Genomic DNA, 22,762 nt, shown 5'->3' on the forward strand with positions numbered 1-22,762 from the left:
ATTCTTATTTTTATGCCATCCCCTACTCTGCACTTGTGCCAAAGCAAACCAGCCAGCTTGAAAAAAACCCAACACCAAACCCTGCAAAAACTGCTTCATTTTACTAAGGTGGATTAGTCCTGCTGGCAATAATGGGTAGATAGTTGTGGTCAGGGTAGACCTACCTATTTGCAAGTATTTCCATCTCTTATTGTATGGTGTAAAACTCTGTTCATTTACTTTTTAATGTTTTTCCTCCAAACGTTTTCTAGGTTTCTCATCTTTTTACTAAGCCCCATCCCAACTTTTCAGGTTTCAGTCTCAATTTTCTTTGGTTATAGCAAATTTGAGTCCTTTAAGCTCAAATGTTGAAAACACAGCTTTGTCTAACAGGCTCTGAGAGGATTTTTTTCACTTGCTGAGCAACAGCTGGTAATCTCTTCTGGTCATCTGTACTGCTGTGTTACCCCTTGCACCTTATTTTTGCAATAATGTAGATGCTTTTCCCACCTGGCTGTGGTCAGCTGAAAGCCTGACAAGCAACTCATCTGCGGTATTCACTTTGGTCATCCTTGTGCATCAGGTGATGCCAAGCCTGTTTGCAGATCCATATCTAAGGCTGTTTTCACAAACATCTCTGCTGCACTTCCCCTTAGCTTCCTGTACCCTACCAAACCTTGGCTCTTGTGAGCTTACCTCCTTACTTGTCTTATATGCTCTTACAGGGTCCAGGCATCATGAAACTTAACCCACAGCTTTTGCAACATAGATCTTTTGTATTTCATAGCACTACCGCATCACTACATATTATTTCTGAGCCCAGAGGTTGATTCTACTGAGACCAGTGTTGCACCAACCCTCTGTTTTCACAGCCGATGTACATGCCTAAATGGCTCACCCTATTTTGCAACCACACAGACTGCTGTAATCCACTGATTCCATTGCACAAATTTAACTGTATATAGTCAAAGCAATTTAGTTACTCTTGATTTGTAGGGAGAAGAGAATCAGTTCTATGTGTTTTCAGAGCAAATGATCCTGACGTTCACCCACGGTTTGGGTTCTGATACCCTAGCTAGGAATAGCCATTAGTCTGGCAACAGCAGAAACTTTTTTCCTAGATTTGGCTAGCATTTGGTAAGAACTACTCATGAGCAAAGGGTTCAAAAATTCAAATCTAATGAAACAGTCTTTTCACTAATAGGCAAGCTGTCAGTTTGAGGAGAGGAACAACTTGTAGGTTGTTAGCTTGTTACAAATGTGCTTTCTGGTAGAGCTCTCTTTTGTATTGCTGGTTTATTCCCATTATCTCTGGAAACCTTTAAACCTCAGTGTCTCTAATAAAGACAAAACTATCAGAGTAAGCACGACTGCTGGAAAGGAAGGGCTTTGTGTTTCCTGTAGCGAGACTCAGCTGACCAGCTGCCTTTAATGCCTGCTTGATACTGTATTGATTCATCAGTGGTAATTATGACTGTTTCTATCTCTGTGTGTTTCCAGATTAAATACGCTTCTCTTTGCAAAAAACAGGACAGAAGTAGCTAGAAGAACTGACATATGGCACACCCCTCTTTTCCCAGGTATTTTTGTCTAGCTGTTAAAGCAGGACTGTGTAAACTAGTGCAAGTCATCATATTAGCCTTTCAGTAGAGGCTTCAACTTTCCTTTTGACATATGGGATTTACAGTTGCCGCTCTGACAGCATTATGAGGATCTTTCTGTTGATGAGGATGATTCAAAAACATTTACTTTTAAATATTTCTAAAGATTTAGACTTAGTGGTTTTTTGTTTTACCCTTTCCCTTCTTATCCCTCTGAAACTCATTTCCAAGGTCCTCTTACCCCTTCAAGTCTGCAAGTTTCTCAAATGGTCTCAGTCCCATATAGCTGCCTTGGGAAGAGGTAGGGCAGAGGGAGAGGTCTTTCAGGAAGAGGCCTAGACATGATGTTTCAGCATGTGCCAGATACGCACGCGAAGCAAGATAGTGATTGCTAAAGTAATAGGAGAGGTATAACTGGTTATAGGGATATTTATTTCCAGTGAGCATAAACAGAGCTGGTTCAGACAGCGTGGCTGCATCTGCCTGCAATCCCTGAGGCAGGTTTGAACACTGCATTTACTCAGCCTGCAGTGCTGCATCACACAGTGGAGAGACAACTTCGTCAGGATTAAGATCTAAGGTATCTCTGCGGCATCCCAGAGTTCTCTCTCCGCAGTTTTTCAGGCATTGGGAGACTGCAATTTTATATTTAACCAAGAATATATCCTTTCTCTTGTTCCTCACTGAGTGTGGTCTGTACAGTGGAGCCCTTAGCCTATATCTCCCAGTTTGGCATAGCAGGTCAATGCGAACCAGGCTGGGGAGAAGGCTGTAGTGGGCCTGGCAGGTCCATGTTAAATGACTGCACAGGATCTCCTGTTCTACATGAATCTACCTGGGAAGATTCCTGTGATTTTTTTTTTTTTAATGGAAGATTATACAAGGAAAGCCTGACTGAAAAGAAGACATGACTTAAGGCACTCATGATGTTAGCAGCTACTAGTGTGGCACGTGCATAAAGCACTTGGTGTTTTTTATAAAAAAAGTCTTTCTCATAGGCAGTGTAATCTCCCTGAAACGTTAAGTCTCCCTGAAATCTCCTTAATTGAATCTTCTAAAGTCCTGAAAAGATAGTGAGGGAGAAAGAGAGAAAAAAAGATACAGAGAGATTAAAGCAGCTTTTCTAGTTAGTCCGAGAGCGAGTGAGTCTCCTTCTATATCTCTTTCTTCATCTATTCAAGGCCTCATTCACTTCCCATGTGCCTCCCACTGACAGTATTGCTGCTCAAGCACACTATGCATGAATTGCCATAATGTTTTATTTTGTTATAATTGGTTTCTTTAAACCAAGGCTTTAACACCCACTGTCTCATGCCATTACCAAGGGCATTCTGACCTGCCTTCATGTAAATTGCAGCATCCAAAAGACAGAGGGGTTTTTTTTTTCCTTTCTTCCCAACAGACAAGTAACATCTGTGTGAATTCACATTATTTCCTAATAGACAAAAATTGAACTTAAATGCAGTGTACATCAAGATAATAAATGACTCTTGTTAGAGGAAGTTACTGAATAGAGCTCACTGAAGTACTCTCTATTCTCTCAGCGTGACATCTTTCTTTAGGGCAAACACTTTGAATGTTGTTATTATAAGGAGGCGTTATAACAAAGGTGCCTATAGTGTGAACGTAGTTCAGTGGGACTCAGAGTACTGTGCTGTTAGAGCTGGTCAGAGCGCTGGATGGGATCTTTGTATACCACTCCTGTGTCGCTAGTCATTACACTAGAGCAGAGTTGTGTAGTGGATATGTTGGTTTGCACAGGCAGAAATGCCAGGCTTTCTGTGCATAGCCGAGGCTTTGGGCAGGGGTCAACTTTCAGGAAGAAAACCAACAGGCTTATACCAGCATCTGCCTAATACAAACCCTCCAATCTGCTAGGCAGGCATCTTCTTCAAACTCAGCAGACGTTCCTGAGAGACTGTCTGGAGGGGAGAGGTGACAGGTATTGGGGAGAGAAGACAGGACTATTTAGACTGGCTTAGCAGCTGGAAGCCATTAGAATTTAGCAAGGTTTTCCTCCTTGGAGAAATCTTTAAGAAATTAAATTAGCAGCAGGCCTAGGGAAGTGAACAAACTAAAAACTCCCATTTCCCTGAACTGCCTTCCAGACTCAGGCTATCAGAGTCTCCGATAAGCCACAGATCTCTGGAGGGGAATACAGCCTGAGAAGACCTGGAGCTTTGCTGTTTGCAAACTTATCCAGCCCTCTTCTTGCACATTCTTCAGCCTGCTGCACTCCCACCCTTTCCCAGTCTTTGACTCTGCAGAGCAGTTAAGAAAAGTCTTGGTAGCACAGGCAGAAACTTAAGTGAAGAAAGGGTGAAGCAGCAATACTATCTACAGATGTAAAATCGCACTGAATAAGGGTGGTCTCCTGCAACTTCATGAGCTGTATGTTGTCCATGAGTAAGTCAGGACTGTGTTGCTGGAAGCGTGTTCAGGCTGGTGCAGAAGTGAGCCGGAAGGTGGATGATCCCTAGGACCCAGCTACACATACAGACCAGCCCAAAAAGACCAGTGGGACCCCTGTGAAGCCCTCATCCTCTCCTGCTTTCTGCCTGCTCTCAGAGACCCCTCTCCTTTTAGCTCTGCTAACATGCAGCTTGTTTCTTGTGATTCCCAGCCACGTTAAGATTTTGGGATAGAGCTCCTAAGGTAAGAAGGCTTTAACAGAACAGCCCTTCTCCTGTATGAAATGCAGAGTGCATCTGACATGTATTCTTTGAGAAGAAGGACAAAGTATCACAGAAATAATGAAAATCTCAGACACCACCTATCTCCAGACCCATTCAGAAACCCTTTAATGCCACCTTTTGTTACCAAGGCCAAAGTTATTGTTGGTGCAGTTGTGACTGGATCCATTGTTTCTTCACAAAGCCATTGCTGTAGACAGCTAACACTGACTCAGCCGACCACATAGATACAAAACAATAAGTGCATTAAACAAAGGTGTTCTCTTGCAAGACCTGAAAATGCTTCATAGATGTTACCAAATGAGATGTACATATCTCATAAATATTATCAGATGAGGTTTATATAAATCCATAGCCGAGATGTAGCAACATCATTCCAAATAACTTCTATGAATCCAGCAGTATAAAACTCCCCACACATTTTCTGCTCACAGGTGTTAATTCCTCTACTTACAACTGTATCTGCTGTAACTTGATTGATTTAATTTAATTCAGATAAAGATGATTTTCCCCAAGGGACCCCAGATGCTTTGAAATTGGTCAGTACCAGATATCTAGATCAGAAGAATAATTTGTAGCTCCAAGCAACACATCAGGAGGACGGTACCAGAGTGTCACCACTTCAGAGGAATATATCTGTCTGGGGATGGACTTGGCACAAGCAAGGCCTGCAAAGAAAAAAAAAAAAAAGACTGCTGTGTTAGGACAGTCCTTCTACCTGTACAACACGTAGATTATAATAATTGGAAATGGGACATTATTTTCTCTTGGATCTTTAAACACAAGCAATCCCAAGGAAGTTTACAAGCAGTTGACAAAGAAAGTATGTCTGGAATATATCTCTGGGCCAGATCAGATCAAACAATATGCTGTGTTTTGTAGGGCTTTACCATTTGTGACTGAAGCAGCTATCCCAAACCAATGCCAAGAAAGCTGTTTGGTTCAGCACATTGCTGTGGACTCTACATGTTACGTTCTTTTCTGAAGAGAGAGGGGTTGATTCTCAACTCTCTTGAACCAGTTTTATGTGGCAGTAATTGGTTTGACTTAAATGAGGTTACTCCCTGGACCTATAAAGGCAAGAAAGGCTGGACTGACCACAGAAATAGTTTCCTGAAGTTCAGTAAGAGGTTTTGCTTTTATGCCTTAATTGGCTGTGGATATAGATCTATATGCTAAAGCTTTGGTCTGAACAGATATATTAGCAGTATCCAAACTGTGACTCACCAAAGTCGGCTAATTTGAGCTCACCAAGGCAACTGATGAGCAAGTTCTGGGGTTTCAGATCACGGTGAAGAATGTGTTGTTGGTGGATGTAAGCCAGGCCGCGCAAAAGCTGGAACATGAAGAGCTAGAAAAAGCCAGCAAAAAACTGAAATGATTTTGTGTGACTTTGCAGTGATACATTAACTTTGAACTTAAGGAGAACTCCTGGAATAAAGGAGAGACAAAGCAAGTAAGGAATCAGTAAATGAACAGAGCTGGCTGAGGAAGAAAAACGACAGTGGAGTATGACTGCCCTGCAGTTTTCTGAGGTTTTCAGGGTGGAATATTTGGCCATGAGGGCAGTTACAGTGTAGTCCTTAAGTGCACATTTTTGAAATTTAACTTTTCTTTAGAATTGGACTATTGATTGCAGGAGCAAGCGCAACTTTCCAAAACACAGACCCGGCTTTCAGAACAGCAGATATTCTGATTTCAGCGTTCAATACAAAGATATGCATCCAAGCAAAATGAAGGTTTAAGGAGCTGGAAGTTTTGCCCATTTGAGCCAGCTGACACCAGCAGAGGGAGTTCTGCAGCTGCTGTACACACCATCTCTTCCCAGTATAAACTGGACCAGTGAACTGACTGACTTGACAATGTGAACTGTTATCTTCAAGCTGGGAGAAAACACAAGGACCTGATTTGACCATATATAGCAAATAAGATATGATGAATGAAGCAAGCAAAGAAGAAAGCAGAAAAGCCAGCAAGAAAGCAAGAAAGAAATACCTAACTCCCACCACCATCGCAGTGTAAATAACCCTGGGGTAAAATAAGTTGGGCTAAAACAAGGTATGAAATTGGAGAGTGGACAGAAACCAAACACAGCAAAATTAGACTTCACCAGAGAAAAGACATTTTTCACCAGAAACTTAATCTGAAGAGGAGGAAAAACAGTGACACCCATAGGTCATTTTTGTAGAAGAAAAGCGTCCTTGTAATATTCTGCATACTTGCATCATATTTGATAGGAATCACTCAGAGAAAAAACAAACATTTGCCAGCAAAACCAAAGCAAACTAGATGACCCTCCTAAAGGATCAATAAATCATTTTGCAGTTCAGTTCCTGCTGACCATGAGGATTTCGGACAGGAAAGCAGAGCAGCTGGCTTGTGTTTACTCACAGAAATGCCAGTGAGTACATGTTACAGCCATGTACTCCATGGGCTTTACAAGCCCACCTGGTAGCAGAGCCCTTGAGATCTGTGCCAAAACTACAATGCTGCATCTTGGACATATCTGAGCTTTAAGGATGTTTAAAATCTGGGGCCTCAAGAAACTTCATTAGAATTGGTGTTGCTTAACAACTATCTGGAAAAAGATGTGAACAAGGTGGGAACATTTGAAGATGACAGAAGTATTTAGATTAGCTGTGATAAGAAGTGACAGTGAGGAACTTCAGAGAGATCCGAGAGAGTCAGATGAATAGGCAGTTTGATAAGATACAAAGTTATTGTTGACAGCTGTAAGATAAATTAACTGAAGCTGCTCAGGAAAAGGACCCAGGCATTCATTGAGGACATCTGCACTGAAACCTTAAATCAGTGTGCAGCAACAATCCTGAAAGTTAATTAAATGTGAAGATGTGTACAAAGGAGAGTAGGAGACTATTACAACATCAATCTGTGAAGCAAGGGTACATCTTCAGCTGTGCTCAGGTCCAGTCAACCAATCCCAAAAAGCTGCAGTAGAAACAAAAGGGATTTAAGTGACTGTAAATATGAAGATAGTTCCAGATGAGGAGACAGTGAGATTTGAGAGTTTTTAATTAGAGAAATGAAGAATGTTTTCTAATGATAAGAGGATACAATCTGTAGAGATGGATATGCTTGCCACAAGATGCCATTGTTCACAAAAGCTGAATGTCTTGTTGCAGGCTCAGAAAATGGGAAGAGGGACTAACTGAAAAAAGGCTTTGGAGACTGAGAGGGAGGTTGTTACATCTTTATCAAAGGCAGCCTTTCTCCAAAGTGTTTGTCATACATGGAACAAATAAATATTAGTAAGCAATTTACAGTGACCATACATAATGGAAAATAACACTTCCTGATGCTTTAAGGGATACTAGTCTTCTAAGGAACTCACCATAACATTGCACGAATGAAGTCCTCCAGGATGCTGGCCCATGTACTGTGCTAGATCTGTGTGCTAAATAAAAGAGGAGAACTTGAGGCAAAGCTACTAGTGTAAAATGCCTCTATCAACAATGCCTCTTCTGTAAACAGAAAAAATATGCAACCACTACAAAGGTGTGTCTTTCACTGTGGCAAACATCCAATCTGAAGCTGCATAGAAGGATGTGCTTAAGTGTTGGGTCAAATCAGGGACCTGGCTGACCTGTTATCTCACCCTAGCAGTTTATGACCTGAAGCTGATAGTTAACAGAATTCATACTTGTGCCAGAATTAATCATAAAGCTGCAGTAAGAAGACATAGCCCCTGTATTTTCCTTAAAATTTGGTTGATAGCTATCAGCGAAAGCAACAGAAGTAGCAAGACTCATGCTGAGAACTTTTTTATTGGCCTCCTGCCCTCTCCATGAGAGCAACCCGCAGCTTGGTCATGGTGAGCCACTGGGGTCACTGCTAAATCTGACCCCAACTGGGATGTGAGCTCGTGTCATTATTTCCTATCCTTGCTGTGGCTCAAGAACAGTACTTTTATTGTGTTGTCAAGGCAGAAATTGAAGTAAATAGTGTCTGCCACCCTAGTGGAGACAAGATGTGGAATCATTTTTGCATACAGCTGTCGCGTATACAGAAAGAAAAGAGTAAGGCTGTGTGACTGGAAAGCAGGAGATCAAGAAGGAAAATCAATCATTGCACTAAAGGATTACAACTCGTCTCTTTGTAGATGTCTCATAATGCAGTAAATTCATTATGCAGCCACTTCTTAGTACTTCCCAGTACTAGCTCCACAGGAAGCTAGAAAAAGATCAACTCACCATGTACTCAAAGACAAATGTTAGTGTCTCCTTGGTCTGGATAATGTCATGAAGCAGTACAATGTTGGCATGTTTCAAACGCTTGAGAAGAGAAGCTGGGGAAACACAAAAGGAAGATCAACTTAACCACTGCTGCTGCAAGTGGAAGGAGACAGTGCACACAACAAGGCAGTGAAAATTAAAAACTGGGGGAAAATAGTCCAAACTTGGCAGTTCTGTAAGAAGCAGCAGCTACTGAGTCTGGAGGAGGATGGAACAGCTCCTTAGACAAGCAAGCATCAGTGCTCTGGGCTTGGCAGGAACCCGTCCATCTCTCAGTGGTGGGATCTTGCCTCTGTGAGAAATAGCAGTTCACAGTTCACAGCTGTCAGCTTCTCAGCTGAGGAGAAATAATTTCTTCAAGGCAAATGCTGAGAGGTAGGGGCTGGGAGCTCCCAGAGCCAGAATGCAGCAGCCCCCGGCCTGTCACCGAGTTCCTCATCCTTCTGCCATCCACCTCCTGGCACGTGTCCTCAGCAGGGCCCTTAGGGAACTTCTGGGGAAAGCTGAGTTTCTATCAGCTTCCAGCTTCACAATACCAGTGTGTAAAAATCTGCCAAAAGAAATCACTGTAGATGCTAAGCTGAATTCTGAATTTAGCTCTCTGCTTTTAGCTTGGAGAAAGCATACTGGTTACTTTCTCTGGTTTAAAACTCAAAGAGAAGAGATGAATTTACTGAGTGAACAGTAACTTGTTTGTATTTATACACCTTTGGCACACTTTTTTTTTTGCCTAACCATCTAAAAACATCATTGCAACTGTGTGACCTTAGTCCTTACATGCTGACATGCCTTCGCCAAGCCTCAGCACGTTTGGGGTGTGGTGATGGAGGAGGCAGCGCATGGAAGAGTCTCTGCCTCCGTATAGAACCTAAGAAAAAAGCTACAGCCATCTGAGCCTTTCAGCCTTGCATTAGGTTTCTCATGATAGAGCAGGTTCCGGCCAACACACTCATGAAGGCTGTTTCTCAGCAGAAAGTCTCAAAGATAGTCTTTATGAGGGAAGAGCTTAATCTTTTGCTACCTTAGGTTTGAGACAGTAGTTGCCATAGCTTTGTACAGAGGAGGGATGCAGGGAAGTGGTGGAGCTGGGATCAGTCTGCCTGTAGATCCCTGGCACTGCTGAAGAATCTGACCCAGCTGTTACACCACAACAGTGCACAGATAGAGGCCCCAAAGCTCAACAAAAACAGGGGTCCCTGATTCCAAATTTTAGTTCAGCTTCTGACATAGCAGAATAGCCTCAGAGCTGCTCCAGACTCACCCTTCCCTGCTGATTAAAACCAAATTAGTTTACTGTCAGACCATGCAGTGCTACAAATCTCATCCAGATAAGTCATGGACACACAATCTAATTTCTGCTGAATTAGCTGAAGCACACAATACAGAGCTTGGACTGTCCATGGGAGGCCAAATGAGTTTTGGTCCTGGATAAAAGCTGCTTTTTGTTTTTCAAACAATCTGCAAAAGATATTTGAAGAGTTTCATGCTGGCAAAGCAAATTTATACTGGATTAGCACTTTGCCTTTTCTGACTTTAAAAATTTTACCTGGTTCTAAAAGCCCTACAGCCAGATATACTGTATTACACAGCTGTGGCCTAAGCATATGTCAATACTGAGACTGCTGAGCAGTAAGGGATGCCTGATTCAGCATAACTACTGGAAACAGCACAGATTGTAAATAGTTCTGGCACAGAGCTTGCTGCTGCTGCAGCTAAACTGCCTCTAGTACTGATGCTAGTCCATTTAGCTACCACCAGTATGTTTCCAGTGCATGGCAGTATGAACCTTAGACACGCTCAACATTGCACCTAGTTGCCTATGAACCCAGCAAAGACACTCTGGCTAGATCCCATCTGCTACAGAAAGGGGCTGCTAACCGGGCTCTATGATACCTCAAGAATCCCATATGACCAGAGCTGTTGCTCCAGAGGAGCAGTAAAGAGGGTCCACAGTAATATAGAGAATTCAGGTCTCGTGCCTGAATCAGGCCCCTGGGAACTGCTCCTCACTTGGTTGCTTCTACAACCCCCTGCTGGGGTGTCAGGTGCTACAGCCAGAACTGAGCTTTAAACGCATTTTGTCTCTGTGGGGCTTCCTGGAGTGAAGTGGCTCTTTGTCAGGGGAGTGCCATTCCTCCAGGGTGGCAGAGAATGCACCGCGTTAATAAATCTTGTGCTTTGTTTGCGCTACTGACTTACATTGTAAATTTGAGGTGTCAGATGCTGCAAAGCTCATCAGTACACAAAAGATCTGTTTAAAGTAGACCCTTCATAGGATCACACTTGTTTTCTCCCATAGTGAATGAAGTTAAGGATCTCAGCCTATCCAGTAGAGCATGTTAAAGGGGTGCTGATCTTTAGAGCATCATTAGTTCTATGTAGATAAAGCTTTTAAGGCTTATTTTACTGGTGGGCTACAAATGTAAACGCAGAGCAAAAGCACCACAGCAAATGTGTATAGGAAAGTGTAATACAAGCCATTCTGTAAAACAGGCATATTTGGGTATCTCTCTGTTTTCACCCAGAATTGGACTAAGGACTTTGTAAACTTTCTTATCTTAATTACACTGTTATAAACCTGGAGCGGGTCCACTGATCTGTCTCGTTATTCTGAGTTGACTGGTATGAGAGTCCTTCTGTGCTAGGGCTGCTCTTTGAAAGCCAGCACATCTGGTCCCTGACACTCCATCTCCACAGTGACAAAATCAATCCTAGTCTTGAACTGCAGTAAGAAGTAGAAAACAAAATACGTGTGACCTTTTACATTGATAGCTCTCACTAATACCAGACAACAGACTGGCACAAAGGTTGCATATTTCTGTATAAGGAAGAAACCAGATTATGATCCTCTTGGGATTGTAGAGCAGACAAAAATAGAAGCCTTAATCAACGAGGCAGTTCATGATCTTGGTCTGTAGGGACATGTAAATACATTCAGCCAAAATCAAGCACTTAAACAAAAGCATTTCTTTCTCAAAGAAACTGAGAAAGCTGCAGACATTTTGTCCAGTGCTCTACAAAGTCAACCGATGGAAAGAATTTCTCACCAGGCTGAAGTGATAGCTATTATTAAACACCAGTTTTATTGAAAGCATTTCTCCTCAGGCTGGGATCTGTAATGCTCCAGGTATCAGCTGCCATCACATAGGAAAGTGGCACTGTTTGTGGTAACAGTGAGCAGACGCCCTGGTGCAAAGGGCATTTCCAGTCCACAGCTGCCCAATGCAACAGCGGCAAAAACTGCCGTTCAGTGCTAGTGTATAGAAATGGGAGTGAGACAGCAGCTACGGAGCAAGTAGCAGGCAGGAGGTGTAAGAGGGCCCTACACTGCTAGAAAGGACATGCTCTGGCTGCAGCCCGCACTTTGCTTATCAGAAGCTCGGCTGCATCTGTCACGAGCCAGCAGGTTCCCCCTCTGTCCATCACATGCTCACCCAACCCAGCACAGAGACCTCCTTCATCAGGGGATAAGGAAACCGAGAGTTTTGGGAGAAGGACAGCAAGAAAGGACTTAGAAAGACGTCACATGGAGCTTTTTCAGGTTAAAACAAATGCTCTTCAAGAATGATGTCCCTCGCTCTTCACTAATGTTTGAAGAAGCTCTTTATGTCTTACCTTCCCGAATGGCTGTAAAGGGCACTCCCTCCTCTGCCTCCAGCCTGATCACTTTCAACACCACTAACTGGCCATTGATCCTGTCAGGTCAGAGTGGAAGGTCACACAAAGAACCTCAGTGCTTGGCATGACAACAACATTAACAGCCTCCTAGGGTGCTCTGCACTTTTACCCAAGCAAAATTTCTAGGGCTCACTCCCCCACTCAGGCCAAGCTCAGAAAGGAATTACAAACCACCTCCATCTTGTCTTCATTAGCAGTGAAATGGGAGCCAGCCTGCCTGGCTAGATAGAGTAGCACTGTTCTGCTAGAGCATGGCTTTGGGCAGCATTCCCACCCTGCCCTCTCACAGCTTTCCTGTCCCTGTGTGATGGCGGCATGGCCTCACCCCCAATTTTTCCATCATGCGGGGATCCCTCATTCCAAGGAAGACCCTCACTCCCTCCCTGGTCCAGCCAATCTCCTGGCACGCTGCTGTGGAGCAAAGTGTCTTTGTGGAGCCTCCATGGCTGTAGTGGAGGAGTTCCCTGAAAAGTTGGGATGGGGTTTTGCAAATATCCTGGTTACAGGCAAAGCTGGACTTTTGATTTGCCTTTTCTTCCTGTAAGTACTCTGAATTTCCCAGCTTCAAGCTCATTCTTATGGATTCCCATAACGGGTGTTTTCAGCAGGCGCTGGGAAGGCAATAATGGCACTGGTGGTCCTTGCTCACCTGCTGATCCCCTTGAACACAGTTGCACAGGATCCTTCACACAGCTTCTCAAGATGTACATAGGATGTGGCAGCTCCAAACGGGATGCCTTGTCTCTGCTTTGTGAAGAAATTGGTATGTTTTAGATTGCTGGGTAGAACAAGAAGATACTAGCATGTCATTCAGTAATTAAATACTGATTCATCGCTGGAATAATCATAGGATGAAATATCTCCTGTCTGGCTCTATGGATGCTGCACACTCACCCATTTGAACCGCTCCACAACATTCTGCTCCTGGAAGGAATCAGGGTGACTCCAAGGCCTCTGCGTCCTGCACCTCCAACTCTGGAGGGTGTGGAGCCACGGGGGCTGCAGTGAGCATAGAGGAAGGGGTGCTCTGTTTACATCCGATAGCTGGCACAGGAAAAGAAAGCAAACTATATCGCTGGCAAAGCACAGTTTTACTGGTGCGATTCTTCTCCTTTGTCCTTGACTGCACTGGCTTTGAGCCCTTGACGTCATTTTCATCTCCCTCCCCACCAGTCATAGATCTCCAGTACAGTTTCTCAGCTCCGTATGTAAGGAGCAACTGTCTGTATGTTCCTGTCATGGTAAATGGTAGCGCACACTTTAAAAACACACGAAGATAAAACTGCCTTAACTGCACAGGACACTTCTACCAGTATCATTCTAAATGCATGTTATTGTCTCTTACCCTTGATTTATTCGCCTCTAGCTAGCAATCTGTTAGAGCAGGGACTAAAAATGCAGGAGTGAAATTTCGAGAAGTTTAAATTTATGTCTTCTCCTCCTCCTTAACCCCTGCTACCTCCCACCCCCCACCCCCCGCCATGTTGAGCCTTTCTCACCACTGTATAATTTACACAGCCTGTTAATTTGGCCCATACAGCATAACAGTGTCATAAACTATAAAACTATAAAAATAGTGGTAATGAATGGCAGGCAGCCTGCAAGCTCCTCCTGAGTAGCTACATTGGATGGGTGCCTGCATTATCATTTGACTGAAATATAACAGAATTTGTAATCTATGGCATGCTGCCTCCTCCAGAACTGTACATTGTTGGCTCCCTCCCTGTTTTACAGTCCCTCATTGGCATAGAGCTCGCTGGAGTACAATCTTCTCCCCGTTCATCACATCAAAGGCATTTATTGTCATCTAAGGCACGGAGTTCTCTTTCAGTAGCTTCACAAGCCTGAAGCTGCAAAGTTTGATGCTGTCTGGTTAGAAGCAAATGTGAATGTTTTTGCACTCCCACAACAAGTGGAAGAACCCAGGATTTAACCTATCTCAATGCACAAGTATCACGGTGTGATATTAAATACCTCTGCTGTAGACGCTGCTTCTGTGTGCTGATGGCCTTGGATATGTTGGGAGCCCCTTCTCTCCGAACAGCAGCTGCAGCATCCTGGTCTGACAGCACTTACACACAACACATCTCCCATCTTGTTGTCCTGATGCATTTGAAATGTATCTCCTTTTTTCTCCTTTGCTCCTCCTCATCCTTCCATCTGTAATAACAGTTCATATGACTCGCATGAGGTCTCTGTCTCAAGCAGTCTTGTGATTTCTGCTGTTTTTCTTTGAAAGTCCAACACGCAGTGATCCAAATTCACCCCTGGAGCAGCTCCATTGATTTCAGCTCATTTGGCACGTGCCCTCTAAAAACAGCCAAGATTTTTTCATAACTAAAGATGGAGAATTAAGCAATGAATCCAGATTTTCTGCTCATACAAAGTTCTCTCAGTTAAGCAACTCTAAGTGTAATATGTTAGGTAATGAAGTGAGAGGTTTCATATAGGAACAGACTTTGACATCCCTCCATGTCTATAGCAGTTACTATTGTATAGGCCATTAGGCTTTAAGTTGAGCTATCTGAGCAGTGTGGCTGAGTTGTGCTTGCTGCAGCAGCTGTACCTTGACTGTCCTTGCTTTCGTATGTACATTCTTAGCCATGATGTGCTGGTGATATCAGCATGGGGAGCTGTCTGTCCCTGTTGGATCACTTGCCTAAGGGACGCAATGAGTTGTAGCTGATAGACAATACTCTTGTCCACAGGTCAAAATAGCCAAACTGATGAATCCAGCCCCAAAGAGATTTCATCAATTATGTACTGAGTAGGCAACGCACCATGCACTTATGCTGGATGTGGACAGATAAAAGTCCCCGTCTTTCAGACTCCATGAGTGGGACTCGCTGTGCAGCTTCCAAGGACTAGCAGCCAACCCACACTGTAAAGGTGAAAGGGCTGAGAAAAATGCTGGCAAGGGGTGATGGAGCAAGCGTACTGTGGAATTTTTATGCTGATCCCTGAGGTCCTTTAGTTTTCATTTGAATGCATGACATGAAATCTTCCCTTTACTTCACTGTGCCGGTTTCTAAGAATAACGCTCTTTCCTTGAGCAAAAGGATTTTTTGAGCAAAAATGTACCGGGAAGGCGGGAACAATTTCTGTGTCTCATTGCAACCAGACTACCCAGCCCTTGCATGGCCAGAAGGAGCTAACATACCTGGGAGGTTTGATTCTGTCATGTGATTTTCTTTTGCAGTCCCCAGTTAGCCAAAATTTGCTAAATATCTATTAGCATGGACTTCAGTCTTCTATTTATTTTCCATGTATTTTTTGAGCCATTGGAATACAGCAGTAATTTGGATGTGCTGTCCAGGCCTGAGAAAGGTTGTCTAGATGCAACATAGTAATAAACTGGTTATGCAAGCATTGTTTGTGCATCCGTACAAAGTTTCTTATTCTAGAAAGTACTTTTTATTGTTATGACCGCATTTATACAAATGGACTTTAAAAATATATTGAAGCATAAATCATACTTGCATTTCAAAGGAATTGAAAGATAAATGCACAAGAAGTAGACATAATTATACATTTTAATTCATATGAAGATTATTATCTTAGGTACATTCTGTGTCAAGGAGTAGAGGGGAATTACTCTCTTACAAAGAAAAATCATGCAACTTTTGCTAGTTAGTGAGAGCTGGTAAATGAAGAAGGCATGGTAATAGCTGGTGGTTCTGCGTATTGAAAAAAAGAGTACTCATTTCAGTTAACAGAAGAAATGCTGTAACAGAAATGTTTAATACTTATCCTTAAAAATTTAAGAATTTATAAAGGAGAGGCTGTACCTATCTTTGGAACCATTTTAAAGGAAAGCTTCAGGCAATGTAATAAATAGTCTACTCATTGCTGAAATAACATAGACAATGCATTTTACAAAATTTGTTCAAGCAGAAACATATATATACAGTATATATATACACATATAGGTGTATCTATGTGTATTTTGAACATATTTTGTGAAACTGATGCACATATAAAGACACATGCAATTTGTACGTACACGTGTAGATGTACATGTACATACAAGTTACTATTTAGAGAAGCCTTGTCCTGTAGGAAGGCTCTAGATTAGTGTTTCGGGAAACCGCGGTGCAGGCCTGCTCCCATTTGAACCAGTAGCTAAACTCAGAGGGTTTATGGAGCAGGAAAGGACAGCCGGGTATTATTGTTAGCTATTGATCAGGTTTCCAGCATAGGTGGAAGCTTTGCTCTTTATTTGTGCCTCTAATATTTTAAAATATATCTTCAGGTGTCTTTCCCGCACTCTTGGTGCCAGCACCGTAACGGTGGCCTTGCACAACCTGCTTCACCGCTCTCCTCTTCGCCGGTCTAAACGTGCGGAAAGCAGCGACGCCGGCCGAACATGTTTTCGGTCACCGCCGGAGCCTGGAGGAGGCCAGGCCAGGCCAGGCCAGGCCAGGCCAGGCCGGGCCGGGCCGGGCCGGGCCGGGCCGGGCCGGGCCGCTCCCCTCCGGCGGATCTCGGCCTGTTTTGTCCCGGGGAGGGACCCGTCGGCGCAGGCACCGGAGCCGCCCCCTTCCCCCCCGCCCGGCTGCGGCCTTTTTACCCAACGCCCCTGCGCGCGCGCGGCTCCACACTGCGCTCCACCCTCTGCACGGCGGAGGCCCCGCCCCGTGCCCCCGCGTGAATCAGCTGATCTGCGCCCCGGGAGCCGGCGGCGAGGCCGGCGGTCAGAGCGAGCGCGGCGCCGGGGGAGGCAGCTGTCGGCGCCAGGGTGAGGGCGGCGGCGGGGAGAAGGAGGAAGAGGAGGGAGGTGCGGGGGCAGCGCGTGCCCGGCCGTGGGGAGGAGTGGAGCCTGAGTCACGTGGGGCGCCGACCTGTGCGGGTGGGCGCGCGCGCGTCTGTGTGAGGACGTTCCCCTCGCCGCCCCTCAACGGCTTCGCGCAGCCGTTAGGCACTCGCGCGCTCCCTCACCCCGCCAACGGCCTCTCACAGCTGGCTCCCCCGCCGCTCGGCTCCTGCTCGGGGCATTGCATTCCCCCCAACCCTCTCCCCAGGGAGCCGCTCTGGCAGAGCAGGTGCAGCCCTGGCTGCAGGGCAACAGGTGGGGAAAGTTTGGGGGGGGCTTCTGAGGAGCAGCGGGGGAAATGGCTGCCTTCCCCTCAAGGGAGACGGGGAGCGCAGCGGTGTGGCGGGAACCTGGTTGGTCGAAGCGTCCTGGGCCGGCCCGTCGCGCTCCCTGCGCCTCCCATACCTGAGCTTTAGGACAGGAGGTGGTGTGCTGTTGTGCTGCACTGGTGATCAGGGAACAGGCCCCTTCTCACTCAGGGGCTGGGCTTGAGGGGCTGGGGCTAAGGAACAGCTCTGACTGAAGATGCTGGCTATCCAACTCTTCTCGCTCTGTGAGAGGCTGGTAGAGCACAGATGTTGAGATTTTTTTCTGTAGGTTCCTAAAGGACTCCTCCCTTTTCATGGGAAGACACCACCTAAACTTTAAATAGTATGTCCTCTATATCCTTCCACTTCCGTTTCAAAGTCCTTTCTTGTTACATGACTTGGTTGCTCAGGAGTTAATGCTGTTTCAACTTTCAGAGTCTATTGAGTGATAGTCCTAGCAGTATCAGTCCTAGCAGTATCGTTTACAGATGACGTAGCATGCTGTCACTCTCATAGACCTCTTCTTCCAGCACAAAAATATTTTGTTGAGATGCTGGGGAGCAACTAGAGTAGTCGTAAATGATTGGTAGTTGATCTCTGCTGTCAAGCCTTTGCCACTGCTGTTGTAGTGCAGTGGCTTATAAAAACTAGCTATACTTGTAATATTTCAGTTTCTGTGGAGTTACCTGTTTTCAGAGGGGGAAGCACCTGAACATGTGCTAAATAAAGAAGATGTAATTTCAAAAGAAAAGGGAGAAAGGGTTATTCAGAAATTTTTGTCTCTTAGGATTTTGGTAAATTTAAAATTATTAATTATGTGCTCTAGCAGATAATTTTCAGGCGTGTTCATTTAGCTGATACTAGGCCTTTTCTTTGTTGCGGTTTTTTTCACTGACTCCTTTTCTGCTATATCTCGTTTGCTACCATCACTCATTCACTGGAACTGACATTAAAAGCTTCGAGCCCTCATTTGAAGGGATTGCTACTGTCTTTTAGTAGCAAGCTGTTTTGTTTTGCTCTGAGCAGATCTTTGTCACACAATGTTAAAAACAGTGGTTGTACCTAGTCAGCGCTGACCAAAATACAAGGGCTTCTTGAACTGGTAATGCGAACTGCAGTTAGCAATAATAAATGATGATATATATATGTAGAGGAGACTAATGTTGACAACTCTGTTTTGAATTAGGAAGCTTGGAGGTTACCTCCTTCAGAACCTGAGTAGATAATTTTGTCTCACAAACTTGCGGTCTTAGTAGTGTAAGATAGTGCTAAATATGGTGCAACAAATTATTAAAAATGTGTTTGTAAACATGTCTGAAAGTTGTAGAAGTATTTGTATTTATTAGCTGTGACAGATAAATAAGCACAGAGGCTGATGGGAGCTCAGGTATTTCTGAAAGCCAGGGGCATACCAGTTGTTCCTGTTCAGCTTTGAATGTAAGGTTACTTTTATACCTGTGATACTTATTACTGAGTGGTCAATGTCCAGTGAAGGATGTGGTCCCATAGTAATGAGAATAATGTTTACTCCACGTCATTCCCTGCTATAGCACTTATTATGGTGTGGTAGCGTTTGTTTTTTGGAGAATTTGAATTAGCATTCTACTCTGTAAGTGGAAAGTATGACATCAGTGTCATGCTAGTGACCATCTGTCTGTAACACAAATCAATTTCATAATTTGGCGCTATTTGGCACTTTGCTTTTTTTCCTCTTGCAGTGGTGAAGCAAAAGTGTAGAAAGTAAATGTATGGGCAGAGCAGTGCAGGTGCTGGTATCATACCAATCTTCCATACCGTGAGAATGATGTATTGTGCATGGCTGTTCACTTCTATGAACATTAAACATAATAACAATTCAGGTAATCTCAGTGGAAAAGAAATAATGTATATGTAATGCTACAATGTAATATTATATAAATGTGAAATTAGGTGGAATTCAGCAAGGAGAATTGTATATACCTATTGGGAGGAAGAAACTTTCTATTTATAAGTACTTAGTTTGTAGCTGTGACCAAATGACTTGCATTTTATATTAGCTGTGAAATGAGAATAATATTATGCTGTCCTAGGAGTGAAGGAAAACTTGCACTGAACTTGAAAATTATTTTAAAATGTCTTAAAGATGTCTCATTTATGGAAAGAAAACAGTTTGATTATCTTTTTCCCTAATATGCAGAAATGGTTAGCAATGCAACTTTTAGTGTGATTTTTGTAAAGAAAACAAAATGTATCACCACCATCATATTGCTCTCTTAATTTCTAGTCCACCAGTATTGCAGGTTTCTAACTTAATAGTTACACAATTTTTCGATTGAGCCTTGAAGGGAAATCTTGCAAAACAGTTAATCAGATGCCTGGCTTTAACTTTGTTTTGTTATAATCTGAAGTTTTCATGAGAACTACAGTAATTTTTTGTGCAGTTGAAGCTGATGAAAAGGAAAGAAATATCTTTGAGCCCTTAAAAAACCCTCATAAATCCCTAAATTATAGAAGCCAAGAATTTTAGGCCTCACTTCCCTGATCTTGAATAAGTATATACAATGTAAATGATACAATTGTTGATACTTTGATGACTATTAAAGCTCCTATCTCTTCATCTGATTCACTGATCCATTGGATAGTTATATGTGAAGCTATAGTTCTTCACAGAGAAATGCCAGCATTTTCAAGAAAATGAATTGTAGGGTGGTTTTGAGTACGCTAAGTGTGTGTGTGTGGGGGAGCAAATGTACTTACTCTGAGCTAGAACACATCGCAAAGTTAGACATTCCAAAAATAATGCTTCCATTTTCCTTTGATGTTTCATCAACACCTCTGTTACTGAAGTGTTGCATGACAGTTTCCTTATATTTGTGAGATCTTCCTGTTTTAATATTTTAAAAGTTAACTTTGATGGTTGTTGGTGGTTTTTTTTTCCTTTTCAGTTGAGGAAGTGTCTTTAAAGCGCTATCTGGTGACAAGTGTGGCTTAGTGTGTATTTGTTCCTAGAAAGCATGCTCTGCTTTTTTTTTTTAGAGCAAGGTGCATATGATTTATCACAATACTATTGTATCATATCAATGTGATTTCATATTTTTGTGGCTCTTTATCTTTTTGTGATATGTTCTTTGCCAGCCTTGAAGCCCAAATCACTATTTTTAGTGTCCCGTATTTGGAAAACTGAAAATGTTTGGTATGATGTGTTGCTGCTTCTGTCTGTAAAGGTCTGCTTGTTACTTCAATATTCAGAGCAGTCTAGTGAAAGTGTTGGGATTTGTGTTAGTTATTTCAATTATTTATCAACTTGATGATTACTGTTTCCAAGTGTGAATTGAAATTTCTGTATGCAATTTATGGGTTTGCATATATTGTTTCTTGTAATCAAGACTGGCCATATATTATTTCTATTTTCTGTATGTGAGAGTTTCACGCTACTCATTCTGGATCTTGGAGATACATTGTCTTAAAAGACCATTATATTAAATAATTTATTTTCTGGTTTTTTTTACAGGGGATATCAGACAGCAACTATAATAAAGAGTAAGGGTCTAAAAAATTTCACACATAAATTTATTTGAATAAATATGACTACACACATGCATTAATGTAACTAAAATTTTCAGTACTTCATCTAGTAAGGCAGTAGATCAAGGAAAATTACAATTCTCTCAATATTAAAAAACCAAACAGATTATAAGAAATAAAGAATAACTGTAGCTTTGTTTTATTACAAGAAAAGTAATACAGAGGTATATTCATGAAGATGGAAAGGTGTGAGGGTGAATTTGCAAAATTCGAAACCCAAAAGGATAAAAGCGTAAATAGAGCAGCCACTTTTTTTTGTCCTTGGCTTCTGTGGTCTTACCATGTCTTCATAGATACTCTGCTACCGGTTCGCATGAAGAAATGTTTTGAACTCTTAATTGGCTTTCTGCATTTCTGCACAGGCTTTAATAGACCTGTACCTTTTAATGGTAATATGTGCTTTGGTTCAGGAATACAGTTACAAATTCAACTCTTAACCATTTTCTGCTCATACAAATCTGTTTACTGTACAAATTTAGCTTGAGCATAGAATCCTATCTTATGTTAGACTGAAAATGGATTATACTGCTTTGATGTTTAAGTGGTATACTGAGAATTATAGAGAGAGATTGATGTTAATTTCTGCCTTTGAACTAGGTTTTGTTCAGTATGTCCTTACAATAGACCTATTGTGAGATGAGTAGGTAGGACAAGTCTGGCTGTTTAGCTTTTGTCTGCCAGCTCAGTGTGCTGTGTACTTCAAACATCCTAGTGTTGCAGAAGTGCTTATTCATTTAACATCGGATCTAAAGCTTTATGCTTCTTGTTTATTGGTTTTGGGGGTGTTTTTAGACTTAACATTATTTGTAATTAAATAGCTGGTTTTTGTTTTTTACAGTTTGTGGAAATTATATTGCTCCTTTTGAAAGAGGAGTGATTTGGTGGTGATGGAGTGCTGCCACTGACAGATGGACTCACAGGAAAGAAGGTGAGAATGAACAGCTAGGTGAAGTCACAGAGGCTCCCTGAAATATGCCAGCTCATGATCATCCTGTGAAATTATTGTCAGTGTACTCTTTATGTAACTCACACTAAAGGGAAGAGGAGGAGTAACTTAGCTTTAGTTTCAGTTATGTCTGGAACGCTCAGTATATAAGAGAGATTGGGGGTGTGCACAAGAGCTGAGACACAATTCCATGTCTTAGTTATTCCCATCTTGAATGTTTCAGAGGCAGATTGTGCAAAGGTATTGTTCATCCTATGCACCACAGCTAGCAAAATTTTTAGTTTAAAAAAAATCAGTGGTCTGCATGAATAGGACCTTAGAGCTTTTGAATGTGCTACTTGCATAAGTTGTCCACAATGCAGCCTATCAGACTAGCTTTTTCTGGATTTGCTTCAGTGTTGGAATACATCTGCAGTTTTGTGCCCTTTCTTCTAGATAAAGATTGCCATTTCATCAAAGCTCTTCTTGCTACCTTAAATATTTAACTTCACAAGTTCATGCAAATCTGCAAGAACTGATTTATGTGGCAAGTAAATGACTTGATTGTTGGCAAATAAGGAGCTAAACCTACTTTATCCTGCAGGGTAGATAATAATCTATTCTATATGAAGTTTTAAATGAATTTAAAGAAAACTCTTAATTAAACTTGAAATGCTGTCAGTCTGTATTGATGTTTAAAATTACTTTTTGTGTTTAAAATAAGTGATTCCAAAATTATTAAAACTGTGCTTGTTGTCAAAGTTCTGAGGAATTTTTCTGCTGAATGGGAGAAGTTGCTGACTGAGCATTCAAACCAGACTGTGTTGAAGTGTTAAAGATACTTCCCTTGTGTTTCAGGATCTTTTTTTTTTTCTTGGTTCAATTGATTTGAATGACTGGCTCATTTGAATCTGAGAAACTTGTTAAGAATTAAGAGGAGAAAAAAAA

The 22,762-nt window shown here is 42.5% G+C and overlaps 2 protein-coding genes across 6 annotated transcripts in view; one reads left to right on the plus strand and one right to left on the minus strand.

Annotated features, from left to right (window-relative positions):
• Positions 1-14,435, minus strand: part of CDK15 (cyclin dependent kinase 15) — a 35,315-nt gene extending 20,880 nt beyond the window's left edge. The window contains exons 1-8 of the mRNA XM_054830648.1: positions 14,179-14,435; positions 13,099-13,248; positions 12,854-12,951; positions 12,142-12,221; positions 8,485-8,579; positions 7,626-7,688; positions 5,501-5,624; positions 4,821-4,941 (exon numbers count right to left, since the gene is read on the minus strand). Coding sequence (XP_054686623.1) covers positions 4,821-4,941; positions 5,501-5,624; positions 7,626-7,688; positions 8,485-8,579; positions 12,142-12,221; positions 12,854-12,951; positions 13,099-13,248; positions 14,179-14,316 — 869 coding nt within the window. The 5' untranslated portion in view covers positions 14,317-14,435. The remainder of the gene's footprint in view (positions 1-4,820; positions 4,942-5,500; positions 5,625-7,625; positions 7,689-8,484; positions 8,580-12,141; positions 12,222-12,853; positions 12,952-13,098; positions 13,249-14,178) is intronic.
• The window catches only part of ALS2 (alsin Rho guanine nucleotide exchange factor ALS2), a 59,286-nt gene that overhangs the window by 464 nt on the left and 36,060 nt on the right, over positions 1-22,762 (plus strand). For 2 of the 5 annotated variants that reach the window (XM_054830640.1, XM_054830644.1), the window contains exons 1-2: positions 16,795-16,942; positions 21,728-21,817. In XM_054830640.1, coding sequence (XP_054686615.1) covers positions 21,798-21,817 — 20 coding nt within the window. In that variant the 5' untranslated portion in view covers positions 16,795-16,942; positions 21,728-21,797. Of the gene's footprint in view, positions 1-16,794; positions 16,943-17,090; positions 17,273-19,164; positions 19,185-21,727; positions 21,818-22,762 lie in introns of those variants that run through there. The other 3 variants (XM_054830641.1, XM_054830642.1, XM_054830643.1) reach the window with 3 other exon arrangements.

This window comes from Grus americana, chromosome 6 (assembly GCF_028858705.1).
Source record: "Grus americana isolate bGruAme1 chromosome 6, bGruAme1.mat, whole genome shotgun sequence".
Taxonomy (NCBI): domain Eukaryota; kingdom Metazoa; phylum Chordata; class Aves; order Gruiformes; family Gruidae; genus Grus; species Grus americana.